General features: G+C 30.3%; 1 protein-coding gene across 1 annotated transcript in view; it reads left to right on the top strand.

Moving 5' to 3' along the window:
- Positions 1-18,111, top strand: part of LOC139089749 (max-interacting protein 1-like) — a 45,560-nt gene extending 27,449 nt beyond the window's left edge. The window contains exons 4-7 of the mRNA XM_070639347.1: positions 594-708; positions 4,219-4,426; positions 11,974-12,137; positions 12,754-18,111. Coding sequence (XP_070495448.1) covers positions 594-708; positions 4,219-4,426; positions 11,974-12,137 — 487 coding nt within the window. The 3' untranslated portion in view covers positions 12,754-18,111. The remainder of the gene's footprint in view (positions 1-593; positions 709-4,218; positions 4,427-11,973; positions 12,138-12,753) is intronic.
- Positions 18,112-25,340: the final 7,229 nt, after the last annotated feature.

The following is a 25,340-nucleotide window of genomic DNA, read 5'->3' as shown; positions in this document are numbered from 1 at the left end:
TCAACAGCTCAGCAACCTCTTAAACTCGCCCCTAAAAAATGTATAAAAATTTCAAAAGGAGACAGAAAATGATATTTATTTACAAAACTCTAGAGAAAACTCATAGATTGAAACATCCATAGATTGTCTCTAAAGTGCAATTTCCATTTTGTGCAATTTTCTATCCATATTTTCACTTCATAGTCATCATCGTCTGAGAAAGATATTTTTTATTTTTATTTTTTTTTGTATATTCATGTACTTTCCTCACTTGGTATGTCTCATGTGACTCAATTCAACTTAAATCCATAGAAGTTGATATGATATGTCATATACGAAGAACAGATCTGAGAAGATGTTTAAGGAATAGGAAAAACTCTCAATGCGCACATGAATTTATTGAATCTACATGCATACATGACACATGCATAAAATGCAATTCAATTATCATTAAATTATTCAATCACAGACAAAAAAAATAGAGACTTTAAATCATTCATGCAGAATGTTTACATGCGCACATATATACCTATTTTAAAATTTAAATTGACCATAATGGAACCAAATGTTTTATATTGACTAAAATCAATTTCTTCAATTCCGATTCTTTACAGGAGAGCTCACTTACGTAGCTGTTTAGAAAGACTGAAAGAAATCGTCCCACTTGGCTCTGATACGAGTCGACATACGACACTAGGATTGCTCACGAAAGCAAAACGATTCATTAAGGTGAGTCAAATGAACAGACACAACAACAACAACAATTAATGACATAGAACACAAAAGAAAAATTAATGGAAATGAATGAAAAAGTCGTGCGGAACTTAATCAAATTAAAGTGGAATTAAACGCAAAGAATTTTTAATTATGATTTCTGCATGAGTTTCGACTTACATAGCAGGGAGACATGAGTTGACAGGAGTTGGGCTGGAATTTTTAAGGAATTTTCATAAAAATTGGAACGAATCCTTTTATTTTGATACGTTGCTGTCCGCCTACTTAACAGTTACTGAGCATGCCGCTCGGGTAGTGTATTAACTCGATCCACATAATCCATAAAAACTGTCATATTCACAACTTTGTGTTCAATTCATTGCATGACTTTTAATTCCAAAAAAATTCAGCAGAACTATAACACGTCACAAAAGTAGTACTAACTTCATAACCATGCACAACAATGACAGGGAGAACGAGAAAAGCAGTCAAAAGTTTCATTAGTTTTTTTTTTTGTTTTTTCATTCCTCTTTGTTGAGTAAAAAGTAATTTTTTATATTTTTGGAATTTGATACATGAACAAGAGGGTAGAGCACGATAGAGAAGTAAATGAATAGAAGCAGTAGAAACGTGAAAGTTGGAAAAATTTATTCTCTTTTATGATCATAAATTTTTGCATTCATGCCATATTATTGTTGTGCTGCAATTCAACCAACAATGAACTTTATACTTTCATATTTAAAATTGTGAACAATTGCTGGAAAATTGTACAAAATAAACTTCAGTTGCCACTTGGTAGTTTGATTGTTGATTCAAATGCTGGGAAATTCAGGGTGTGGGTAGTAACTAGATAGCTTATAAATTCAGCTTAATATGTTCTAGGAATTTTAATTAAACATTTTCAATTCTTTGTTTACAAACATTGAGAATTTTAGTACAAAATTTATTTTTCATAAATTCGAGACTTAAAGCTTTGAGTTTGCAACTGTATTGTTGATCCTTTAGTGCTTCTCAATCATGCATTTAACCTTTTAATGATCCAGTACAGTTGGAATAGACTTAAAGCTCAAAAAACATCAACTTTCGAATTCTTTCAACAATTTTGTACTAAAAATTGTACTAAAATAATCAATATCGGTTTTTACTTCAATTACTCAGACAATTTAACAAATTTTCACTTCGGTGCTGCTCCTGGTGACACATTTAAACACGCATCATTAGTAAAAATACTCATTTGAGCTCTCAACTTTCCACTTGAACATACTGTTTCCATTAAAATCCTCAAACATTCTCAAATGACCCAGTGAATCCATAAAATAGAAACAGAAGCGAGACAATTTCATACCAATTATAAATTTCTATTTTAGAAATAGCAATAGCACATGTGAATATGTCTCTTTGTGGGCAATTTCCATTTCCGAAATACGTGCATGAATGTGTTTTATTTCCAAAAAAAATACATATTTCCATCTTTTCTTTTCCCTAAATGATGCAAATTGTCGTTTCTGTAAAAGCTCTATTATTCCTCATAACATATTCCGTTCTCCATCCAGTCGAACAGAACTCCGACATCACATTAACACAAAGCAGAGAAAATTAATTAATGTTCAAAAATTGAAAATACATTTTGCAGACTGCAATAAAATTTTATATCCCACCGACGAGCATGTTTCGAGTATATACAATTTTTTTTTGGGAAATATGAGGAATAAAAATCCTCTCTCACACATTTCTGAATGTAATTAGAATTGATGATGAACAATAATTTGTTACGGTGAATGTGCCAAATTGAATTGTCGTTTGCTGTCGTCCGATTTATATCATTCGCATATTCATATATCCATTTTTTCCATACCTATATTAATTTTCATGTCTCTTTGAGATGAATGTGTGGAATGAAAAGTCATGAGATAGTACTGTTGACGTTGGAATTGTTGCTAGGGTTGATTTTCTGTAAAAACATCCAGTTTCAGGCAATTGCAGCGCTTTGCGTATTAAATAAACAAAGAATCTTTTTATATCTTCTAAGAACTGAGATTGAAAATAATTGAAACACAATTGTCTGAGAATTTTGATTAAAATTTAAGGTAATGTGATGCTGTTTGTCACGTAGTATCCTTGACTTTTGTGTTTATCAACAAAAGAGTTCAGAGAATTCACTTGATGATGATTTTTGAGATAGATACAGAAAGAATTTTACCAGTTTTCTTCAATTTTCCATTTTAACCCTTCAATTTTGATGAAGATGATGTAATACGAGCTTCGTTTTGTAGAGCTTTGCCTTAAATTTCTATAAAATGTGAGGATTTGTTAATAATAATGACTTACAGAGATTTTCGGTGACTTTTCTACTCAAAAATTGATTTGAAAATGAAAAGCAAACAAACGGGGGTTGCAACTATGAAATTTCAAATTTGAAAAGTACGTTAATATTTAAATCTCAGTAATCCGTTAGATCTATTGTGTGCAATAAATTTCAATCTCAAAAGAAGTTTTGAAGTTCAATTTACCTAAATTCTTTGCTCCAGTTCCAACAATTCCACATCTCTTGCCACAATCTATTAAATATTTAAAAGCATAAAGTCTAAAAGATCCCACAAACAACAAGAGAAAATCAAGAAATTCTTCAACATTTCAATTAACTTTTGACAGTCACCCAAACCGTATCAAAAAATCCAATCTGATCTGTTAGGGAGAATAAAGTATGAAAAAAAAAAATGTTTGCAAATATACATATTATTCGTAAACATTCTTATTTATCAAAAGCGAGAGAAATTCTTTTCATGCCTCATGCCACTTGACAACAATTAGTTGCACAGAGAGAGAGGAAAAATCTGTATTGTATGGCAGTGTGGAGTGGAGGGAGCAAAAAATATATATAAAATACATGTGCTACCGTAGAGCTCGTGTTTCCCTGCATAAAATAATATTGTCATCATTTCGTGTACAAAAACAAATTAAAAATAGAAATGAAAAAAAAAGGGAAAAAGAGAGAGAATGAGAATTTTTAAGCAGAGAATGTTTTAGTTATACAAACAATTTTTTTATTATGATTGTCATATTCATATAAAAATTTTATTTCTGATTCCATATATATATGAACTAAGTGCAACTGAAAAATTTATGAGAAAATCACCTGAGGATGAATTTTCAAAGCGCACTGCAGTCTTTGCCGAATGAATTCTCAATGGTCATTTGATATTCAGACTTACTGGATGTCATTGGCTCTGGTTTGTAATGTGGTATAGCTTGGAGTCGACTAGGGTGTTATATCTATAGTCATGTAAAACTCTAGTTACCTTTGAGATTGGGTTAGAGCATTGTTATAAAACACCTTATTTTGAGCATCATTGGGCTAGAGGGTGTGCATCCTTATGACTCTTGAATACATTCTGGACCAAGCACAAAGCAAACTTTGACTAGATATCAGACTAAATTCGTCAATTCCACGACAAAAAGCATTCAATCCACAAAAACTTGCTAACTAACTAAATTTATGACAAATGTATTTTTATATAATTTCAGAATCTGGAGCGCAAAGAGAAGCATCAAGCGATGCAATTAGAACAATTAACTAAAAAACAAATATTTCTGAAATGGCGTTGTGAGCAACTGATTTCATACAATGAAGCACTTTGCAAGAGACGATCTGTATCGGAATGTTCTACCTCTACCATATCGAGTACAAATTCATATGAACTTACTAGATCATCGTCGTCCATTTGTGAATCAGGTATGTGTAAAATAAATTTACTTACACATGGTTTCATTAGCACAATGTGTATTATTATGAGAGGAGATATTTACATAATTCATACTGTATATATGATTTTTTATTTTTATTTTGTGTGCTTCTATGTACGACTTGCCAACTGAACCTTTAACTCTCTTTTCAACCTTACTGTGTTTAATTTTAACATGCAAATTTATTGACAATCTCATTGCGCTCAAACAAAGTTTTTATATGCCATCCATAAATACGTGTGTGCTTAATAGGGCATATTCTCTGGGGGAATGACTTTACTGTCCACACTTTGTCTGTCTATACTTGAAGTAACACAGTTGACTGATGAATTTTCAAAAATTAACTTTCAATTTTTGAAAATTTATTTGGCCGTTATTTTTCAAATATTAATTGACCGTTAATTTTCAAATATTAATTGACCGTTAATTTTCAAAAATTGTTTGACCGTTAATTTTCATAATTTGGAACTAAATGCGTGAATAATGCGCTTTCGTAAGTCACAACTGAGCAAATCTAAACAATTTTTACACGCTTTTTTTATGTTTCAACCACTTGTGCTTTATAATTATCAAACAGAATGCTAAAAAATTTTCATTTTTATTTTCTTCATACAATACATTTTCTCTGTTTTATTTCATTCCGCTGTATTATATATGTGCCATGGCGGGGCTCATAGAGCTACAGCAAAAAGAAAATGAAAAAATATTTACATTTTAATAAAGAATGAATTTTATTTCGTTATAAGTACGGCCGGCACATAAAATGATGTAGATTTGTTTAGATTGATAAAAAGGCTCTAGAACGAAGAGATAAAGAATGGAATTTAATGATGTTGTTGATATAGCAAAGTACTTCGTGTTCTAGCATTAAAGCACTCATATATCTGCTACTTATTATCTATGAAAATATTTGGAAGGAGTTGATGCGGAAATTTTTTGCGAAATGTTTGGCATTTGTTTATTTGCTGTTGGACGGTTGATTTGTAGTCAAGATTTCGGACATTTCTTTTATTGACTGTAAAACTGTTAATTTCAAAATATTTTGATTAGTTGCAGACCCCTGAAATTTCGAGGGGATTGTCGACTGTAAATTTGTAAACAAATCAATATTTTTACAATTTTTAACTGAAATAACACTTATAAATGCAGTCTGAGTGCTTAGTAAACATAGATCTGATTAAAGACTATCCATATTGTCATGCTAAACAGTTCCAATCATTTATTTTCTTGACAAATTATTCACAAAACTTTAAAAAATCTTATTGTCAAATCACAATTAAGGACTTTGAAGCTTCAGACTAATGCCGAGTCATTTCTCTTGTCAGACAAATCACTTGAGATTCCTCAACACAACCCTTTTCTTCCATTTGTGTAAACAACACTGTCTAATTGCAAATAATTTGTCTAAATTTAAACAACAAATTTTTGAAGAATGTCATGACAAGCTCACATCTTCTAATCGCAATTTTATGCATTCCAATAAAATTTCCATTTGTTGGTTCGTCTCCGGTACATTGCATAAAATTCTCATTTCCACTTAAAACTTTGTCATTATGCAAGAGAATAGTCATCAACCGAGAGGCAAAAGGGGTTGCTCAACTCAACAATTTCATAATGATGAATAAATTACTTCTCCTCTGTCTTCATTTGCTTTGCTACTTTATTCATTTCCATGAATGATGAGGAATAATTTTAAAATATATATATATTTTTTCATGATTTTTTCTATTTTGTGTAGAGTGAGTAAGACAAGATCTCTCATTTTTTTCCTCAAGTTCCTTGTTTTTCAAATAATTTTTCACCACTTTTTGCTCTTCCACTTACATCATGGCCTAAGGGTTACTTAACAGAACAGCTATGTGTATAATATACAAAAAAGAAAATGAGAATTGAAGATGTGCTATAAATTAAGCTTGTAGACGTAGTAGTGACTCCGTTGTGGCCATACAATCTCATTCCATTTACTATGGTTCTCTCATTCACTCTATGAAAAATATTTTTTAATCTGTTAATCTGTATTTTTGCTAGAAAGTTTCTCATATCAAAATATTTTACAACACATTGCAAGTTCAGAATAACATAATAAATTCTTTACAGAATTGGGTGGAAAGGAAACTCGTATGAAAGACATTTGGTAGGAGATATAAAGCAGCACTTTTTTGATTTTCTCAAAAAGCAGCACTTTGGAATTTAGTCTTGAAAATCTGGGTTTACAAAGTTCTAGCAAATTTTGATTCGTAACGATTTTCTGAATTTTAGTTCAAGATTTGAATTTTAGAACTCTTTTTTAGAACATTGAAATTTTCAATAAATTGCAATTTTAACAACTTTCTGCTTGTTTTGCAAGCTATTGGTCAGCTGATATAATAACTTTAAATTATAAACCTATAGAAGATCAGTGATATGATAAGAAACTGCCTTAAATTTGCAAAAAAATAAATTTGATTTTTGTAAACAAAGTCTGAAATTTGTAAACAAAGACCAAAAACATTTGAATTTAAAGCTTCCAACAGACAGAATAAATTGAAAATTCACTTACCACATCCACAATCCAGTCAAGACAATAATCACGAACTTCATCTTCATCCAAAAAAAGAAAAAAAAAATAATAAAAATTCATCTAAGAAAGTAGAAAGAAAACGCTTCCAGTTAAAAAGGGTGTGTATGTGCTGCCGGATACGATGCTGCACACACAAAAGGGTGGTTGAAAAAAGTTTTTCTAAAAAAGTATTTTTCTTCTTTCTCATCAAAACTTCATATTTCATACACGATGTTGGAAACTGTCTATTTAACTTTACTTATTCTACCGCAAAAATTTCTCGCATTTAAATATCTGTATACAAAATTATGTATCTATCCATCGTCGAGTATATAGGCTGTGAAAAGTTTTTCCATGTCTACATCTCGCCCTCTCGAACATAAAGAGAATGAACAAAAAACCTCTTTTTTTCACCAGGGATTCATTTCTACTTTGCCAAAAATGCAAAAAATAAAAGAAAAATCTCTGAATTTTCCTCATTTTCGGATGAGCAGGAAAAATCGGAATGAGAAATGGAAGGAAGTAAAAGTTTCCCACTTTAGGGCTAAAATATAATTTTTTTGAATCTATTTCATGCAGAATTAATAGATGTATGTATGTTTCCTAATTTCTTTTCTCTTCATATTCTGTTCCACATACCACAACAGCAACATCAGCCGCTTCTCACTTTTTCCTACATTACACACGAGTTGTGGAACCATTTTATTCCTTGATATGATATACACTGTAACAAATTGTATTCTTTTTTTGTTGCTTCTATCCTTCCTCGATATTCTCTCTTAACCGCCCTCATCATGTTTGGAGAAAAAGAACTGGAATAAAATAGAAGTCAATTTTGTCAAGGAATAAAATAAATGGAAATTTTTTCTCTTTCCTTTACTTATATCTCATACAGCTTCTGATTCTATTCATCTTGTTTTCTTGGTGACGTGCTTACCTGGAGAATTGTTATTGTTTTAGTAAATTCTAGAGCTCCAATTATTATTTTAAAGTCTTAGTAAACATTGAGTCCTGATAATTTCTAGAATAATTGAGGTTAAAAGGACGTTACACAATGTTTTGGGACAAAATTTGAATTCAGTACATTTTTTAGTACGAAAAGGAAGTCAATTGATGAAATTGGCAAATTTTCCTATTTTCTTTCGTTTTGACAACTCTGGATTTGTCAATTCTTAACATTCTAACTCTTAAGTACAGTAAAATCAATGCTGTATTGATCAAAAAGCTTAAAATAATAGATTATTCATAAAAAATAATAAAAAAAAGTCACCAAATGTATTAAAAAACAAAGAAATCAACATTAAAACTTTCACCAGACAGAATATTAAGCAGGAGATAATAAATCATAACTTAAACTTCCTGTTTCAGTAAAAAAAATAAAAACTATTCGATTTTCATCCAATTCGAGCATTTATCATCATCATCACCACTGACTCCGAATAAAAGAGTCAAATATTTGTATCTAAAACGGAAATATTTTCCATCCGTATGAGCTAGTTGCATATTATTCTCAAATGTTAAAGCACAAAAAATCTTCATTCCATTCATTTGAAGCGAATAATATAAGCATAAAATGCTGAGAGATAGAGGAACTCAAAAAACCAAAAATATACATTTTTTACGTACACGAGAAATGAAAAAAAAGAAAAAATCTTTTAATATTTTCACATTTCAACAATTCAAATTCACATTTTCTGAATCCTTTTCTTCCCTCCTTTTTGAACATTATTCTCCTCGTACTAGCGACTTCCGTCACCCGCTCTAATCCCATTCTAAAAAGTAAAATATGAGAAGAAAACTTCCACGAAATGTACTATTTAAATGGCAATAAGAGAAATAAACAATCATGATATTTATGCTCGTACATTTTTATGCGTTTTGAAGCCCTTTTTTGAAATTAACGTCACGAAAATTCTACCTTTATTGTGTTTTTCAAATATATTGCGATATATTTTGTGGCATGTTCTTTGAATCTTCAAACATGAGTTATGATTCTATAAAAAAACAGGAGGCTTTGAAGTTTTAGTTGAACAAGTGGAAAATGCTAATGAAAAAAAATTGCTTTGAATGATTGAACAAAGGATTTTTTCTGAAACTACTGACAAATTTACAGTTTTTTTTAAATACCAAAGCGCTATAGAACTTTTTTTGATCTATAGAACAAGAGTCATCTATCCATTAACTCTCTCATGATGATGATAGGCTCACTTCACAATGCATTTATTCTTTCAAAAAGGGGATTTGAACGCTTTGATCTCAACCCGACTGACGGTAGACGAGAATTGCAATTGCGCGGTTCTTTTGTAAATGCTATTGAGTGTTATTAGCTTAATGTTTAAGCATTTCATTAACTTTTTCAAAATGATTTGTTTACTTTTGCAAGAATAAGGTTCAATTTTTGAACTTCAATTTCAAATTTTGAACTTCAGTTAATTTCAACTCATTATTTTAAGCAATTTGTAAGAAATTAAAATACAGAATCAAAGATGAACTTTTATGATTACAGCTGTACGCATTACAACATAATCATGTGCCACTCGGTATTCAAAGAGCATTTCTGACATAACTTTCACAAATGAAAGACAATTCTAAGAATAAGAAAACTATGAAAAAATTATGACTCGTAAAAGCATTCTCAGATTAATTGGCATTAAGATTCACGAGAAGCTCATTACATTAATAGTATCGCAAATGTTTGTACTTCAACATTTATAGCTACTGAAATGACATAATGAGAAAATCATGAAAGAAATTTAAATGTCAGCAAAAATGCTTTCATTAATGAATGAATAAGACATATAAAGTCGCTGTGCTTTATTCATATTCTATTCAAAACAGAAATGAATATTTTCCTTTGAATCATTTTCGAAAAAAACTGGCTTTTATTTTATTTTAATGATAATATTTTTTCCTCACTCGGCTTGTTGTTCCTTCTATATATACATACATAAAGATGCAAAAAGCGTTAAATGAAGCTATCTTCCGGGGAGAATAGAAGCAAACAACAAAAAAAATTGCTTCGCATCGCAGAAATGAGCAAAAATTTTTGCGATAATATTTCTTCATTTATATGCAAAAACGAGAGATTGAATCAAAGATTTAAAGCGCAGTAGGAGCTGGAATAGGAAAACATTTCAGAAGAAGAAGAGAATGTGCGATAAAAGATTGAAATGTCGACTGGATTGAGATATTATTTAGCGCATTTGCTTGCTTATAATCATAAAATTACTTTAAGTTTAAAAATGATTTGTTTACATTTCCACCTCGCATTTTTGAGGTTTAATTTTGACTTAGTTTTAAGGTTATGTTTGGTTTAAATGATTGAAACGTCTTCTCTGAGTGTGAGCATAGATATATACACTTAACTTCTTTCATAAATCATCCTTAAAAGCTTGAAAATTGCAATTTTGGTTTTCTCTACTTTCAAAAACAAATTGAAAATTTGCAAATTTGCTCCAATAAAACTGCTGTACAAAGAAACAAGCTTCACTTTCTCCCTCTCAATTTACTTTTTACTTAAAAATGGAAAGCACAGAATGCGATTGAAGCAACAAACAAACAGAAAAAGGAGATTCCAAAAATGCTGCAAAGCAGAAAATGAAATTTCCCTGTATGAAGTTGAAATTAAAATTGTAATCACGTCAATTCTTAAAATGTTTTTATGTATATCAATTAAAAGGAAACCCAATGAAGAGAATCACGTAAGGGATGTAATTTATAGAAATTTATTGCAAACGCAGTGAGCGGAGATTTACTTCATGTAATCTGTATGTGTGATTATTCACAAGAGAGTGAGAAAGAGAGAGAGCAAGAGGATGTAATAATAATAATGAAGGATATTTTAGCATGCTGTTCATATTATTTTTCCGTAAAAAGGTTCATAACTGTAGACCATGCTTAAAATATTTATGTCTATAAATTTTATTTTCCGCCTCAATTCACAATATGAGGTGATGATGTGAAGCAAAATATTGATTAATTAAAGATAAACAAAAAACTTTTCATTATGAAGGTTCAGCAAGCTGTGATTATTATTATTATTATTATATAAATCTAGACATTTTGGGTGGAAAGTTCATCGATGTTCTGCATGAAATATTTATTGGAGTTTTGATGCCATTCATGCAGAAAATTCGTTTTATCGATTCTAATAGTTTTGTTGGTCTAACAAAGTATTCAAAATGGATTTGATTGGGATTTTGCGAAGCTTTGGGCATCTCATGGTAGTCAAGTGGTAGCAGAATCTAGTAGAGACTAAGGTTCGACTCTCAATCGAGAGAAACCATCGAAAATCGAACTTTTTCAATCAATATTCATTCAAATTCGTAACAAATTACATGTGTATGTCCCCTACCAGTTCCTCACCCCATGGCAAGTTCATGGAAGGTGCGATCCAACCAAAACACAATTTACGAGTGCCACATAATGAAAATTTAATGTTAAAATTACATAATTAAATGATTCAACAACAGCTCACACTGACATGTTACATAAATTACACATCATAAAGTTTATGAATAAAATTTTATCCATAGTGCAATAAACTCAAACTGGACTATTTTACATGAGCATAGACAGACTTATTCTGTTAAAAGCTTTTCTTGTCATTCAAGTTTTCGTTCCTTAATCTGTTTATGTATTTAGATAAATACATTTTTGCTTCATGTGATAGAACAGCTTTTTTATATTAAACTTGAAAGGTGAAGCTACATCTTCCCGTTTTACATCATCCCTGTTTCCATTATTAGAACATGAATTGAAAGGATGACTGGGGAAAATTTATTCAAAAGTTTAACTTCTAAAGGAAACTTTTCCATTGAAAAATTTTCAATGATACGAAAGAGACTTTCTTGTTGAAAATAACATTCAACATTGGTACATTAAGCACACAAAATGACAAACTTTAACCATTTACTTAATTCTAGTAGTCTTACTTTCCTATTCACCCAATTAATTTTTACTATCTTCTTTATTTTTTTTTTTTTCATTCTATTTAGATGAGACTGACGTTATTGGGGCATTTAGCCAATCGGACTCTGATGATCACTTATCCGTACAATCGCTGAAATCTGGCGGCTCTGTTGATAGTGGTGTTGTATTAAAATCAAAGCCGACTCCCCGCTTGACAATGAGTTCAACTGGAAAAACTATTGTTGCATAGGTAAGCATAAGGTTTTGTTACTTTTTGGAGGATATCGAGACATTTTGTGATGAGGGAGGTCCTTCGTGAATTGCATGAAGCTCAACTGTTGATACTAAATGAGTATCTAGACTTCATCATGCATCTGAGTCAGAATACATGTGATTATTAGCCAACATAGTGTAAAAGCAGGTGTAGCTTAGAGGTTAGCGTTTTGACAAATCGACTAGGAATCGGGTTCGATTCCTTATCTAGTTAATGTTAATCTTTAATGAGAATTTGCATAAACGCAAATAAGGACTAGATACGCTTCATTGGTACATATTCTGTGAATATGAGATTATCCTTAATGTCAGCTACAGGTTCGATTCCCACAAGAACCCTCGAGATCTTTTACTGTCTAATTTAAGCTCATACGCATCAATTTTGAGAAGTTATAGAAGTATTAGGTGACAATATTGCAACCTTATAAATATCCAAAACTAAATTTAGTGACAATGGCTCCACAGCAACGATAACTCCTAAAAAGGATCAAGGACTCTCCTCACCATCATTAAAAAAATGTCTCATTTGAAATAAATTTCATTTAAAACTTCTTTACTAATTCAGTATTAACTACTCTCTCTTTCCCCAACAGGATAATGAAACTCTTTACAAAAAAATGCACATCCAATAAAACTAATACGTGCCTCTATAAAAAAAATACACAGAAAAAAATATTAATAAAAAACACATTAAAGAACATAAGATGAATGAAATAAAAAAAAAATAAGGTTGGAGAATGTTGCTGTCGCTCAAGAATAACAAAAATCTGTTAAAACATATTTCCCCGAATAAAAAAAACAGACGAGATATCAAAAGCTGAAGAGGAGTATCACACACATACACACACAAACACATAATAAATCATACACATACTGATGTATATGAACAAAAAAAAGAATCATTAATGAGAAAAAAATGTAACAAAAAAAAAGTTTTCATAAAAAGATGGAAAAAAAGAGCAAGAAGCATTTTGTAAAGGATTTAATGTTGTCTAAGTAATAATAATAGTAATAACAATTGTGGATATAAAGATCGAAAGCTTTTAACATGAATATTCACTTCATAATACAAATTTATGAAAAACATATGAACGACTGAGCTCTTTTAAAATCACTTCATTGTTTATTTCCCTTTTTTATAATTTCCACTCGCTGCATTAATATGAAATATCTTTAAAAAAAATGTACAGCTAACACAGATAAAAATTATGATAAATTGTGTATAAAAAAAATCCAGTCAAGTCTCCTTCGCTAAGTTAAATCATTCTCTACCATAATTAATATATGTAGCACTAAGAATCATGCACAATTCTTCATTCATTAATTTCCAAGACACAAGGGATGTGTATAGAAATAAACATTTATTCCTTTCATTTCCATCCTCCTCTCAAATGCGAGAGGCAGTGGGGATGAATAATAAAAAAAATGGCAACATATATACAATAATAATTATAAATTATAATGATATATATTTATTTTTGTTATGTAAATTAAATAATTCAAAAGATCACAACATTAATTTTTTGTCATACATATACATTTAATGCGACAATGTTAAATGCTCGGTCATGCAAATAATGAAATTCAGAAGCTTCTCTCATTTTGACTGTATGCAAAAATTTATTTGTTTTTCTTTTTAATTGATTTAATTTGTTTCTGTTGAAGCAAATGATTTATAACATCTGTTTACTTTCTTTTTATGGGGATGCGAATGTGTTTTTGGCGCATTTTTGAGATGCAGAAATAGTGTTGATTCATTTTAAAGATGCAAAAACAGTTTTTGTTTGAATTTTAAAGATGCGAAATAATTTTGACAAATTTGAAGATGCGAAAATATTTTAAACTCATCTTGAAGATACGAGATTGTTATTGTTTCAATTTAAGAGATGCAAAAGATACATTGCATCATTTTAAAGATGCAAAAAATAAATTGCATCATTTTATAGATGCAAAAATTGTTTTTGCTTCAAATTGAAGCTAAAGAGAGGAAATTTAAAATTTTGCTTCAAAAGACGCAAAGTCTATGAAAAATGCGAATGGAATTTAAAGCAATTTCGAACAAAGTATGAGAAGCTTCTGCATTTACTTATTTGTAAGCGACTTAATGTTAATTTTAGAGACTAAATTCTTGAAAGTACTTGAACAATATTCAGAAAATCTTGAAATTTTCATAATTTTTCACATTTTTAAACATTTTTTGAGAATATTTGTGAAAATTTTACGAATTTTCAGCCTGAATAGAGGAAAATAATTGTAATTATATCATGAAAATGTCAATTCAGGCAAGGATAAAAGTGAAAAGTATGATCAAGAACATTCTCAAAAATCGAGTGAGATAATTAGATGCGAATTTTCACATCAATGCTCACTGGCAATCAAATCAAACGTGTATAATGAAGACGAATTATTAAAATAAATGTGTAGAAGATGAAAATATGATTGTCTCGTCGAATTTTTCCCTTCTTTTTCCCTTCGCTTTAAACAAAAAATGCCGCAATTGAAAAAAAATTCAAATAAATATTAAAAAAAGTAAAAATCGATAAAAAAATTACAAAAAAATCTTTTTTCTAAATATACATAAAACTTATATTCGTACACGCATATTTATGATGAAAAAAAAAGTTGAAAAAAAGAATGAAAAAAATCTTTAAAAAATAATTAACTATTGTTTAATTATTATTAGATGAGATAAACTTGTAGAATGACAAATAATATTTAAAAAAAAAGCTTTCAAAATTGTAAAAATTCATTAAATGTCAAAAAATGTCGATGATAAAAAAGAAAAAAATTGAAGAAGTAAGGAGAAAAAAACCAAAATACAAAGAATTTTAAAGACAAAAAAGTTGAACCCTTTTCAATTTTTTTTTATATAAAGTTTCCTACCTGCCAACAGCAGCAAGTAGCAGGTGGGGATTTATCCTTGTGTTCAATTCGAAAGGATGTTCTTGTCCCAAAGGAATATGTTTTGAAAGGAGTTAAATAGAAAATTGCACATTTTATGAAAACGTGATCTCCTTTAATAAAGAAAATAATACAACCACCGTACTTTATGATCCCAAAAAAAAAAAGATATACATACATATACATAAAATGAGATAGGAACAAGTGGAATGGGCATTCAATTTTGATTTGACGAAGCACAAAAAAAATTGTTATTTTTTATTATTATTTTGTACACAATCGATGCTGGGGATTGGAACTTTAAAGAGGCCAATTTTCATCACTGATAGCATTATTGATCATGCTTGTTCATGTCCCGAGAGATTGTGGCTGCCTAACTCCCTCCAGGTGTTAAACATCCTTCATCAAGTACTTACATTACCTGCAGTCAATTTGCATCAACAACGTTGCTCGGACGACAATTGACCAACACTCACTTCTGCCTGTCAATTTGGATCAATTTAGGTCAAAGTTCACAAAAAAGTTCCATCCCTAAATTCAAATCTTTTGTAACTATTCAAATCATCCTTCATTACTCTATTTATAAACACTCACGCATACAATATTATAGAATATTACTGTACACAGAAAAACCATTTTCATCCGAAATATGTCACAAGAGGAAGCAGCAAAAAAAGAATATATATATATATATAAAAAGAGGCCCAAACTTTTACAATTTTCATCTTTTTTACTTTGAAAAAGAAAAAGGAATTGTCTTCTCTACCCTTCTCCATGTTTTTCTGTTAATATGGCTTATGTCACTACGAAGAAGAAAACAGAATTTTTTTCTGCATTCACAGAAAAGGATTTCTTGAACCGAACTCTTTAAAATGAGAAAAAATTCAACTTTCAAGGCTTGATTACTGTTTTTGTGGATTTATTGATGAAATATGCTTGAAATCATACTTAAGAATCAATATAGAATGACAAGAAGTGAGACTTTAATGCGATAATGGCTGAAATTTAAATTGTAAATAATTTTGGAAAAATTTTCGAAATTAATTTTCGAAAATATCGAAAATCTTGTTTGTAAACAAATGAAATTAAAGATTCATTAAATTCATCAATTCTACAGTTTAAGCTCGTTTTAGAGCATCTTCAAATCAACATTACTCAAGATCTGAATGACTTAACCATCAATAAACTGAATTTAATGAATTTTCTACGAAAAAGGAGATAAAAGTTAAATATTAAGATTTCAAGTTAGTAATCTAACAAATTCATCTAAAAATCCCAAATATCTTTTAAATTAAGACAGTAAAGCAGTCAATAAACAATCAAAACCGTACTTTATAGCTAGTCAACAATCTTAATCAAAGAAAACATCAGAATTTAAAAGATATTCTATAATTAAACTAGTTCAAATGCAATTTATGAACAAATATCAAAATCAGACAGTAGAAATCAAAGTTATCAAGCCTTGAAAGAATTTAAGAGACATGAGCACAAACTATCTATAATATTCTGGTCCATAAACACTCATAAATAAAGTTTTTCTTTTGTTTCTTCTTCTTCTTCAAGAAAAATAAAATGTAAAGAGAAAAAAAAAATATATAAGTTAGAAACGAGAACTATTGAGTATAAAAATTACATACTTTTCAAGCAATACTGAACGAAATAATTCTGTAAAGTAGTTTTTTACCCTAAATGACTTCATTCAAAGAAAAAAAAAAAAAATACAAAAAATACAAGAAAAAAACTTTCTTAATAAAATTAAATAACTTAAGCAGAAAAAAAGAGTTTGAAAATGATGAAGAAATATCAACATGGATCCGTATCTCTCCCCTATAACTATTCTTTGGCATAAAAGATATAAAATAAAATGAAAATGAGCACACAGCAGATCTTGATGCGAGGAGAAAAGGAAACTTAATAATAATAGGTCTTAAGGCAAAAGAATAAAGTTGTGTTAATAATGAAACGTGGTATATAATTGTCGGGAAGAGAGTAAATAACAAATAATTATGTCTTATTGTAATCAACGAAAGGAAAAAAAATTGAAATTAAAAAAAAATATTAGCTTCTGGTATATATACCGAAAAAAGTTAAAGAGGTCGATGAACAGAAACTTGTAAGGAAAGTTTTAAAGAGCATCTCAAGTACTAAAGCGCATTTCTGAAGACTTTTGATTTAACGGCCATTTGAAATTCAAAATTAATTTTTTGATCCCAGGTCAATGATGATTGTTATTTTTTTTTTATCACTTGGAAATGTTTTTTATTAATTACTCATTGTTATTCATTGAATTTTAAACTTTTTGATCTTTATGGCTTGAGAAAAAAATGGCAAAAGTCAAATATGGTATATGAAAATATTGTGTGTTAAAGGATTCCTAGAAAATTAGTCGATTGAACATTTGGACTTGCCTAAACAAAAAAAAAGCTGACAGACTAAATGATTATGTTCCCCAATTATTTTGCCAAAATAATTTCATTTTGGCTATGCCAGAAAATCCAAATTAATGATTCTTTATCACACCCTCACTTCCTTTATTCCCCCTCTCTCCGAAACAATTTTCATGAATATTCGAGGCTCAGTTGTATTCATATACATTTCTTCCTCTTAATAGCCACGCTTGATTATACATTTTCATTTCCACTTCCACCCCCGCATCACATCCATCCATCTATGTTGCAATTATAATTTCCTTTTCTAGTTTCTCTCCATTCTATTTTTATTTTATTATCAAATCAAAATCATAACCGCAAAAAATATTGAATAATGATAAAAAAATTGTGCAAAATCAATAAAAAGGAATGAATAATATGAAAAAAAAAACTTAGTAGATCATAAATGAGATATAAAAAAAATCTTGAAAATGAATAAAAACTTTAAATAAAAATGATGATAATATAATTTTGAAGTACAAAAAATTATTTAAAAAATAACTTTAAAAAAAAAATAATAAAAAAACATGTGAAATATTACTTGTAGAGCACTGAATGTGTGTAATAAATATTAACAAAGAAACAGTAACATGATAAATAAAGTGTAATAATTAATGAAAATGCTTTCGTTTCCTTCATTTTTTGATGCTTTAATTATTTTCTGTCATTTTTCAGAGCTGATGTAGTTTATCATTGTCATTACTTAATGGTGGTAACAATTACGATAATAAATTTGGGCGAGAATTATTTTGGTTGATTACTTTGGAATATGGGTGGGATTCACTGGGGGTGGATGTTGATTTTACCCCTTTCCATTTGTTTAAGTTTTCTTTTAGATCTTTTTACTATTCTGAATTGATAAAGAGTCTTTAATGGTTGAATAGCAGTGCCTACTCGTGAATTATTATTAATCAGGACTTAACAACGTTGATTATGGATATAAGTCCGGATCATCTGCCAGAAACTATGCCTGCCACAAATTCCTCAGGATCAACAAATTCCATAAATTTATCCATGATTCAATGGATTCCATAGTTTCTGTCAGATGGTCCACTCCCATCCACTCCCTATGGATATTCGATCAATTTTCCATTACTCGAGCATTGGGTTTGAGTAAAGTATCAATTCCTGAACTTGGCATCCACATTTTTTGGTTAACAAGCTTAGCTACTCAATCTTTTTGAGTGACTGCGGTATTAGGGGTCGTTCATTGCAATCTTCTAGGAAGGCTATGACCTTTAAGTTTAGTGTTTATGTTTCCATTCAACCCCTTCCGAGTATCGAATCCATGATCGCAATAGCGGATTTTAGGAACCAAAATAATAACGCACTGTTCATCCAATCCACTTCAACTCCTTAATTTTCAATAACAAAATGTCCATGAAAATAGTATTTGACAACTTTCAACTTTGACAATATCCCTATTAATTATTACACTCTTAAGCACATACTCGAAATCATTCAGTCGCACAAGCAAAAGAAAGGAAATTAATGAATCATTTCCTGGAAATCATGAAAACATAATGAAGACATTTCCAAGAAAAAACTTTTCAATTTACTTCGTGGAACAATTTATTATCATACTTTTTTGTGACATGAGTATTGTTTCGAGCGAGGAATCCATTAAGATTTGAAGAGAAAAAAAAAGTTGAAATTTTTGTTGTGTTCCTGAAAAAAGCTTTGTTGACTTTCCTCATACGAGGAAAAATTATTGAGCGTAAAGACTTGAGCTGTATAGCAACATTTTTTTGAGATTAGGAAAATATTTTATGAGAAAATATTGATTTTTGGGAAACTTTGATGAGGTTGTTGTCTCATAACATTGTCTTTGGTGAAAGGCCTAAGGTGGTTCCAACAATGAAGATTAAAATTTTAATTGAAAAATTGTTTGAAATTTAAAGTAAAATTGGAAAGGGTTATACATAGCAACTCTGACTTGTTATTCTGCTTGCTATCTTCCATTTCCTACTTAATACTTCCTACCCGAATAGAACAAACCGGCTAATCGATCAAAAATCTATAATTAAGCCAACGTGACTCTGACTTGGTACCGTTTGTTTTGTTGAACACTTATTGTAATCCATGACCTCCTATAGTATAGCTCACTGAAGCTAGCTTCCACGGGTCTCCTAAAAACATGCTAAGCTCATCAAAGCCTGTTGACTATGATTCGCTTTCTTGGTTTTCCGTATTCAATTTAAATCCGGAATCATGCAAGACTCACACCGGCATATTGCAGGGTTTTGTATCGACTTACCAACTTGTGCTATTCGGGCTACAACTATCCACCTTATGGCACAATCCAATTTTATTTTACGAAATTTACAGCTCGAATTAATGCTTATTATATTCAATATTTAATAGCCTTACTCCGAAATTATAGAGTCTTAGACCTATTAAGCATCAAAGTATAACTAATTTGCCTGTCCAAACACCTATAATTTATAAAGGAAGTAACTCTACAAACCCATATTTATTTCAATAATTTCTTAAGCATTTTACTTAATATTTTTAGGAACCATCCTTGAAAATATTTCGAGTTTAAAGAATTTAATAATAACAGAAGTAGCTACAACACAAAAATTTAATATCAGGACTTGTAATGAAAATTTCTTCATCATTCGCCATAAAAATACCCTAAAGTCGTTTTCATTAGATGACTTGTGTACTTGTTTATAAAAAATTTCTCAAATTTTCATTCGAAACATATTCAAGAAGAATGAAAATAAGGAGGGAGTCGAGGATTCTTTTTAAGGACAAGAAGAAGCAAGCAAAAAAACTAAGTAAATGGAATGAAAATTGTTTCCCTTTTTTTTTGTTGCTCTCTCGCACACACAAACATCTCTTATGCTCTTGCCTGACGCTTTGCTGTGCACACAGATATTGTACATGTCGCACGCTATTAAAGCGCTTCTTGGCATTTTCTTTTCAATTAAGCAAAACACTTGCGAAAATTGAAAGCGGCTGTTGAGAAAAATAACATAAAAGAAATAACAAAAGAAGGAGATGAGAGAGAAAAATGGAAAGAAGGAAGAAAGAAAAACTCTGTTAATACTCTCAACAACATCTTCCGATGAATATGAATACATGAGGAAATTTGTATGAAAGTGTTATCGGATATTGGCAATTGAGGGCGCATTTTTCGGATAAATAAGAATTGATGGTGGTCGATTTGCGGGTTTATTGGATTGTAGATGATAGAGATGCTTATAGGCAATTTCGTGTTGATCTCAAGCACTAAGCAGTTTGAGTTACTTAATTACTATGCCAAATTTGAGTCAAGTGCTTCCGCAGAAGCATGAAATTACTACCAGTTATCCATTACCTCACCGCTATCCTTACAAATCCCTATTTCGACATCCAGACAAAAGCCCAAAAATCAATCAAAATATTTTGACATCCCTCAACTCACATTCATAAATTGTACATTGAAAGCCTTTAAAGAAATAAGAGCGAAAAGTAAGAAAAGTGGATATGAACGGAAAATGTCTTATAACGACTCACATTGAGATTTGAATGGCAGAAAATTATAATCAAAAGGTTTTACGAATACTTGAATGAAGAAAGCATGAAAGAAAAAAACAAGCATTGGAAGTGATTTCATTCGCAAAATATTGTTTTCTTCCTTTGCCATCACAAGTGTTCTGCTTCTGAGTACTTTTTTTTTATTTTCAACATGCCATATCTAATATGAAGACGAAGTTTCGACTATTTCGTGCGACGCATGAGCGGGAAAGTCAGTGAAACAGAGAAAAACTTTCATTTCCTTTTACTGTCGACTTGTCCTTCATTTATAATTTACTTCATATTAATTTATTCCTTCACATTTTTCGATTTGGTGATTTTGATGGGGTTTATGTCCATTCGAAGCAACAGGGAATGGATGTACATTCAACGTTATTTATAGACATGTGTTATTCTCGTCCACTTCAAAATAGAATCGATTGAAAAATAATAAATAAATGGGAAATAGTACTTTTGATATTCATTGATTACCAATTTCCACTTCCATTCAGCTTTAATTTCCTTTCAAATGTGTCAATGCGCATTATAGGGACTTGTAAGCCATGCATAAAGCAATTAGGAAGTTTGAAGTGTTTATTGAAGGTGAATTGGAACGCTTATTGCACTCTTCCTTACAAGATAGCTTAAGTGAGACTTGAACCTACGTTCAACGATTTCTGATCACATGCTTTAACCACTAAGCTACCGGGGGTTGCTAAGGAGAATGACACAAAGCACACTACCTTCTATCTTCTTCGTATCATGATATATAAATAGTCATAGCTCTATTAGATTTAAACTGAATTCTACTTACCAAAAGTACCTTTAACCATAAGATATTCGTAGAAATTAATAAAATCTTAACAACTCAATCTATTAACAGCAGATACAAGGTCTATAAACAGAAATTTCCCATCCAATCTTCATAAATCAACTCAGTTAATTCAAATATTTGCATTAAAATTTCCCTCTAATAATTCGTAAACATTTTCATCCTTAAGCGACAATTAAATCTAATTTACCGCCATGCTTTAATAAGTACAGTAATATTTTCATCAACCTAATGGAAATACAATTAATATTTTCGCATATGACTGATTTTTCATGACAAAAATTAATACCATAAAGAGTATTAAAGCTGCTGTCACATCGCATTCATTAATCCATGAATTTTCACAAAATGAAATTAATAAATGAGTGAATGAAATCAAGTAATCATTAATATCCTGACTTCTCATTTCCATTAATGAGTCAGAAATGTACACATTGTCGATTATTTGTAGGAATATAAGCGTGCATGTACAGAAATAAAAATGCAAAGATGGAGAAGAGAAAATGGAAATGAATGAAAGGAGACATAGGAGACATGATCAAAATAAATGATATTGTACAAATTTCCACTTCACTCCAGAGATAAATTGTTGGACACGAAATTTATTATTCAATTTATATATATTTCTTCCATTTCTTATGCTCCATCCCTCGTCAATTGTCAGCATGGTCTCGTTTTTCATCCTCTCAATGAATTTTCGATTTTATCTTCTTTTCTTTTTTTACGGAACAATTCTGGCTTCAAAACAATGTGATTCGGTATGGTTACATTTTGGGTTACATTGATTTCTGGGTTCAATGGGTAATTAGACAGTTGAATGACTACCATTCATGGAAAAAGACTCTCGTTTTCTTTAATGATTTTGTCATATATCAAGATGATTGCATCAAGTGATAGAAAATATTGTGGAATTAATTGTTTAGTTTAGTTTTCTACTAGTTTCCTGTGCTGAGTAATTAGATTCAATTTCAATTTCTTCTTTCTCTTAAATTGACCGATGACATTTCAAGAACTCTATTATATATCACATGATTATTGAGTGTTCAAGTCTCTTTAAGTGAGAATCGAACACCCACGTCCTTACGAATTTCGGTCTATTGGTCAACTACTGTGTAAGATGACTTTATTTTCACATTGGCAGATTATGGCTTGATTTACCAGTGGGATTGGGAGCCACTCGCTTTGACGACCTTACAGCCAGTAGTCTAGTCTACAAATTGTAGGTTATGAGCAGCGTTCCAGTGAATATGATTCCAAAAAGGACAAGTGAAAGATTTCCCATGCCGAGTCTCGAACCCTTGATCGCTGTTGAATAACTAAGTCCCAAAGAACGAAGACACTACGCCACCGAGCCACTTCAACTCACTTAGCTCTTACTACAAAATGCGTTTTTAAATCCATAAAATGTATTTCAGCAATTTCAAACTACATCACTTACAAGATGTGCAAATCGAATGAAATTCGCAATGTAAAGCAAGCAAAAAAAAAGACGAGAATCTGCTTCAATGAAAACTTTGTGCATTGAAAAATGTTTATCGATAAATTTTAAAGGAATTGACATACATTTTTGAATAAATTTTTAAAGAGAAATATTGAAATAATCATTTTCTTCCACTGCGACCCCACAATCATAGACATACATACTATACGTGCACGCTAATGACGCAAATCATAACATGAAATATGTAAGGTTCTTCACACATTCAAGTGAATGGAAAAAAAATATGGCATTTAAGTGAATACGAAGGAAAGTGATTAAAATATAATTGATGTTCTTGGGAATGGGGGAAATATTCTAAATGGAAATCAAAAATTTTCACTATAAAATATATAGCACAAGCGCATGTTGCTATACACTTTTTTTTCTCTTTTCTGATTCTTCCTTTTTCTCCTTCTTCCCTTTCACATGTTTAATTTCCCTATTCGAACGATATCAACTCCTATATATCTACTCAAATGTACAAATGTACGCACATATCTACGTATGTATGTATATAATATTGGAACGAATGAGCTTTACTAACAAATAGATTCAATTATTCATTTGGAAAACGATTGTATGAAGAAAAAAAGAGAATAAAATAATTTTTATCTCTTCCTTAATTTCTATTGCTGTGCAATATTTCAAAAAATACATAAATAAAAGCTATGTATGGAACTACTATTTATAGTTTACTATTTCTATACACGCATTTATATATTGAATTGTGCCTTGATTCGCTCTTCTGTACATGAATTTCAGTCATAAATTTCATTGAAGAATGGAATATTATTTTGAATTAAATTCTATAAAATCTTCACACTTACAATTTCGTGATTTTCATGTTTATGGGCTGTGTATTTGCAATTTATTCGATTTGAGTGGCAATTGAAGTATGAAGAAGTAATCGATAAAAGTTTTATGGTGATGTTTGGAGGAAGCAGGAAGAAGAGGCCATCAATTTCGTAATGCAGAAATGTAAAAATTTGCCAACACATTTATTTTCGAGGCTTATTGGAACGAAGAGACACAGTAAATGGCATAAACAATGACTTAGACTTTATATGGTGACCAATTTTATTGTATTGTTAAAACCGTTCATTTGTGATGTCCATAAAGATTGAATACGGGTTATGGCATCGAAAATGTTAAAATTCTCAACTTATTGGTAATCGAGTCCACGTTCTTAGGTGTTGAGAGTAAGTAGTGAAGTGCCTACGCAGTGTATAATCTAAAGTATTGAGCAATATAAAGACAAATCTTCCAGCCTTCTGTGACCCCAAAATTCCACCCAGCCACAATCACAAAAAGCTTCAAAATCCCCGATTCAGCACAGAACTACTGAGCTTGTACATAAGAAAATAATTCATTAACCTAAAATTTACATTATTTGTTAGGATTACACGATTATTGAAGGTAGAAAGGAAGCACAGTGAAAAATTCAAGGAAAAAGGTATTAAAGTCATGTATTAAAATATTCAAAAGAGATTATGTTGGGGAATATTGACTGCTGTATAGTCGTAACGTTCTAGTATTGTTATAATAACAGTACATAAGGCATTTTCTATACGAAACAATGAAGACTACATCTGTGGTTCTGTTCACTGACTATGCTTCATCTGTGGAAAATATTTTGTACGTTTTTTTCTGCATGAAGTAGTTCCAAGAATGAGATGAATAAGAAAGAAAAAGTAGAAATAACAAACAAGCGACAGAAAAAATAACAAAATATATAAATCAATAACTCGATACATGGTTGGAGAATATCGAGAAGAAGAAAAAAACAGCATAGATTTATTTATCAGCTAACTTATTATGATTTATTATTATTATTTCACATTACTAATATCTACAAATTTTCTCCCTGTTTACTGTTTTGTGTCTGCTTTGACCACATTACACAAAAAAGTACAAAAGTTTACTGGATTCTATTTTTCCTCGAGGATTGTTCAACAAGAAACCACAAAAACAACATTAGGGTATCTCCCACCAGAATATTCACAATGTAATCTAATTGTAATTGATAAAACTAAA

The sequence above is a fragment of the Chironomus tepperi genome, unplaced genomic scaffold (genome assembly GCF_022539635.2).
Source record: "Chironomus tepperi strain 1889 unplaced genomic scaffold, CSIRO-AGI_Ctep_v1 contig_196, whole genome shotgun sequence".
Taxonomy (NCBI): domain Eukaryota; kingdom Metazoa; phylum Arthropoda; class Insecta; order Diptera; family Chironomidae; genus Chironomus; species Chironomus tepperi.
Note: the sequence above shows the minus strand (reverse complement) of the source record. Positions and strands in the feature narration are given on the sequence as shown.